This window comes from Agrilus planipennis, unplaced genomic scaffold, assembly GCF_000699045.2.
Source record: "Agrilus planipennis isolate EAB-ADULT unplaced genomic scaffold, Apla_2.0 scaffold87, whole genome shotgun sequence".
In the NCBI taxonomy this organism is placed as follows: Eukaryota; Metazoa; Arthropoda; class Insecta; order Coleoptera; family Buprestidae; genus Agrilus; species Agrilus planipennis.
Genome location: NW_020439134.1, coordinates 551,959 through 556,550, shown reverse-complemented (window position 1 = coordinate 556,550; position 4,592 = coordinate 551,959). Strand labels below are relative to the sequence as shown.

Sequence of the window (4,592 nt, the reverse complement as noted above, 5' to 3'; positions counted from 1 at the left end):
GTAAATGCATCGTTTAAACACCAAATGATTTTTTATCTTTCACCAACAGCTGAAAAAGGTTTAATTTAGATATACATTTAAGAAAAATACAATTTTCTTTTCGTTCACTGCTACCGCAAGTTATCGTTATTATCGTAATAAAATACATCACAAAGCGGACGCGTCATCATCATTAACGCCCACAAGAATAAAAAAAATTGCGGGTATCATCACTGTTATACATTAATAATAATAACTTTACTATTTCTATTATCCATTATTACTATTGTATGTAGTAGTAAAGTAGTACTAGCTAGATGATGTTAGCATATTATTCACTCCAATTAGACATGCTTCATTACTGCGCGCAACGGTTGAGAATACGAATTTTGCGCGTCCCCAACCTCCATCCATTTTTTTTTCTAAAAAGTCCAGTTTCGACCGGACTTTACTGCGGTCTGTTCGCGCGCCAGGCAGCCGCATCATTCCGATATTAAAATCACTTATAATGCCAAACAACCCGCACATATATAACAATATTTACTTATTCTCGTCATTTGCCTTCATGAGATCTTTTTAAAGAACAAAATGAAATTTGAAAACATCAGCATGCAATTTTTTTGAACGCCACGGCCGTAAGCCCGCCCCAAATTGAATAGGTATAATGTTGCCTCCCTCCCATTTCAAGCACTTATTATTCAAAGATTACCTAGCAAAAAACTAATCGCGAAAGAAGGAAAAAAGATCACGTATCATTTTTTTGAACGATACGAACGCGCAAGAAATTTAAGACACAGAGGGTGGAAGCTGATAACGTATTGTCGTCACAACTGCTACCCTTCCAAATACTAAAAATTAATCGTCAGAAATAAAATAGAAGTTTAGGATCCGATATATAATATGTTCGATAAACGGGCGGCGCCCCCGCGATGTAACAGTCTCCAGAACAAGGGGCGCAGTGCCTGCGCGGTGGTGCAAATAATTCTTTTAAGCGCTTTCGATTTATATATATACTTACATAAAAACACTAAGTAAATCAAAAACTAAACGAGAGAAAAACAACACAACACAACGTCATATTTAAAAGGACATAAATAAAACCGTCAAACAACAATTTACTGAGCAATAGCTTAGCGAGCAGAACAAGTACAAAATTTGGAAAAGTCCAACAACATATCAATCTCGTGTTAATTACTATTATTAAATCTATTTTTATTTAATATACGACTATGCTATATTTTAACTTTTTTTTTGTCAGTTTCCCTTTAAAACATCCATCAAAGAAACGATTGGTATCGCTGAAAGCAAGTATTGTTCATTAATCAACCAAGACAGAAAATATTTTGTAATGCGCTCTTGTCATTTAAAAATGAAAAAATAAAACAAATACATACATATATCCCGGGGACACCATAAGATAAATACTATTATTTAAATGTTGTGGATAACTTCGAAACATGTTACTAACGTAGTGGTGGCGCCACTGGTTGACGACAATGGATATGATTGGCTGGCTTCATTAATAACCGGTAGGTCAGGCTTGCGTATCACGCGTATACCATTACTGAACCAGCCTAACGGTCAAGACGGATCTATTAACACTCCTATTCCCTTTCCGCTTATTTGCTTCTCCCGGACGCAAAACCACTAGTACGAACACACCATACATACTATACACGTATACGCAAGCGGACACACACAATAGGTCTCCTTTTTTTTATACACTGCGCGGGCGTCCGCTATTAAACACTCGCTTCTTCTTATCAGGCACTCACTTTTACTTTTCCGCTGTTTTGTTGTTGCTTCTGCTGCTGTTTCTGTTGCTATTTTGTTGATCGAAAAAAGAAAAAGGGGGGAAGAAAAAAATTGGAAAGTGTGTGAAAAACTACACACGAAGACGACGACAACACGACGTTGGTTGGTTGGTTTGCTTACTAGCTTGCTATTGTTGCATAGTAACGATTTTGTTGTTTAGCTCCAGGCGGCGTACGAATCCTGGTACCATTGCTGCTCTCCGTTCAGGCCCGCTGCTCCCAGCGGCTGCTGCGCCAGTGGCTGGTTACCCCAGCTGCTCTGGTATCTGCGCTTTGACTCCCCCTGGTTCTGGTGACCCCCGTCTAACTTCCGCTTACCTAAATTCAATTTAAATAATTAAAATAAATTCTTTTTTATACAGATAATGTGCATTAAGCTTTTTTTATGTAATTAGAAAAATAATACATCTCTGAAGTGAAAAAGAAAACATCTTCGAGAAGAATTTCTAGCCCATTAATTGATATATTAATTTATTTATCATAATGCACATCACCAATTAGATAACAATTCTACCGTAAAAAAAGGATTTTTAACATGGGAGATTTTCACTGTTTCGACGGCTGTTTTGTTTGCCAAACGTTTACTTAGTTTTTCTTAATTATAATAAATAACGAAAACAAAAATGTTTAAATCTCCCATGTTTTGAGTTGTAAGATAGGAGGGGTAAAAAAGGAAGGATAGAATCTAGATAAATGAAACTGGTTAATGAAGGGGTACATACAAATAAAGACTAAGATTTGTCATCCTAACTCCGTTTGCAGACGTTCAAGAAAAAAACTAAGCAACAGCCAACAAAACAGCTGAAACAGAACGTTTTTTATCACTACAATCTGCAAAAATAACGTTTTTTCAAATTTGCCCACACAAAAAAATGTCATCTACAAAAAATCGTACCTGGTAAACTTCCCTTGGCGCGGGCTGCTCCACGAGCGGGCTGGCGGGCCGCTCCACGGGCCACGGCCGCTGCGCCCCGGCCCGCCCGGTTGGCCGGCGCCCCACGGGCCGGGGGCCCACCGGCTCGCCCACGCGCCACCACCCCACGCCCACGGCCAGCCTACAAAAAGATGAATGAAAATAACTCGTTAGTTAAAATCTGTAACCCCAATGTTCCACGTATGGTAGGCAAGCTTAAAATAAACAGACGCTTTTAGAAATTCTCTATTTAAATAAAAATAATTTGAACAAGTACTCATCATTAATAATAGGTCAAGTTCGAAAAGCGCTTGCTTAATAGATCTTATACAGCCTCCATAGTAATTCTCAAATTATTCTATTATTCTTTGATAAGTAAACGAGTTATTTCAAAACAGAGGTAAGGCTACGCGATATATTTTTTTTCATGTCCATTCCCTTTCTATTTTGTAGGATAATAAGTGTTACAATGGTACAAACAACTTTTGAAGTATGTAATCAAATAATTTGGTAATCTTATAACAAAACATACATTACGATAAAAACTAACTCCTATTCGTTACATTGTAACACGTTCGTTAGGTAGAATTATAGGTAAAAAAACGTAATGAGGGAATACGGTATAACGTTTAAACACAAAACAGGTATACTTTTTGAACTTACTTGATATCCACGATAGCAATTAAAATACCTGAGCAACAACAGTATTGCTGATTAGTACAAACGGATATTTGGATAAAAATTGGGGAGGGCGAATAGGAAACTTTAGAAAGGGCTCGGACAAACCTGCGTTCCGCAGCTCACTTCATAGAATAAACCGGTAGAACTCAGCGTTGTTCCTTCGTCCAACTCCTATGCGTTATTATATTAAATTGTTAAAAAATTCATATAAAAAAAAAAACGTTGGCACGCTAAAATTCAACGGAAAAACTTGTATGCACCCTTTCAAAATATCAATATAAATTAGAGCGAATCCTCTTTAATCATCGAAAAAAATATACGTTTGAATTATACCTTCGATGTTCAATAATTAAAATGCGATACATACACTGAAATTTGGCGTGCCTAGCCCGTAAGGGGCTCAGATAGAATATATTAAAACTAAATAATAATCAAAACAATGCGGAAGCTTAAAAAAGGGTTATCCAAAAATAATAATACTGGCGTTTCAGCCACAACACTGTATGGATAGGCTTTCTACTGCCTGCCAAGCAAAGCGATATCAACATAAAAAATAATTAAAAATAAAAGGAATAAACAAAAGCAAAAATAAAGCAACTAAAAGCATAGTAAGCGTTAAGCAAAAAAACAGGGGCGGGGCAGTAGGAATACTTAACGTATAAAGTCGAAATTAACCAAACGAAAAGAGCTTTATGTCGATAATAAAAAAGGAGGCACATGGACAATAATAATAAATCAAATAGTCAGCGTTCTTGTAACGATAAAATAAAGAGCATTAAAAAGCAAAACATTCTAATGACAACAGTAACATAAGTAGTAAAAAATTGTTGTTAGTTTGGCGAAGTAACGCCACACGTAAAAATTGCCCTGTTTTCTTTTTGGATAACCCTGCAAAATTGTTGAATTGTCCGTTTGAATTTTTCCCTTTATTGATCAGGATTGACAATTTTCATTTTGAATTTACGAAAACAAGTAGTAAAAAACAAACGATTCTTTATGGGTAATTTCATAAAACAGGTTAAATTGAAAATAGGATGACAAGCACCGTTATGAAAGTAGGAAAAAGACAAATAGAAAAATGTGAAATATAAATGAAAACGAAAACTTATTAGTATTCAGATCCAGCTGAAGAGAGAACTAACGAAGTATGTAGTAAGTATAAAATAAGTCAAAATAGGACCCCGTGCTGTACAATTGTTAAAATA

At 36.0% G+C, this 4,592-nt stretch overlaps 1 protein-coding gene across 11 annotated transcripts in view; it reads right to left on the bottom strand.

The window, feature by feature from the left end:
• Positions 1 to 4,592, bottom strand: part of LOC108737633 (heterogeneous nuclear ribonucleoprotein R) — a 21,877-nt gene continuing 17,285 nt past the window's right edge. For 4 of the 11 annotated variants that reach the window (XM_025977796.1, XM_025977798.1, XM_025977800.1 and 1 more), the window contains exons 9-11: positions 3,493 to 3,558; positions 2,689 to 2,848; positions 1,951 to 2,111 (exon numbers count right to left, since the gene is read on the bottom strand). In XM_025977796.1, coding sequence (XP_025833581.1) covers positions 1,951 to 2,111; positions 2,689 to 2,848; positions 3,493 to 3,558 — 387 coding nt within the window. Of the gene's footprint in view, positions 2,112 to 2,515; positions 2,595 to 2,688; positions 2,849 to 3,492; positions 3,559 to 4,592 lie in introns of all 11 variants that reach the window. The other 7 variants (XM_025977804.1, XM_025977795.1, XR_003231760.1 and 4 more) reach the window with 6 other exon arrangements.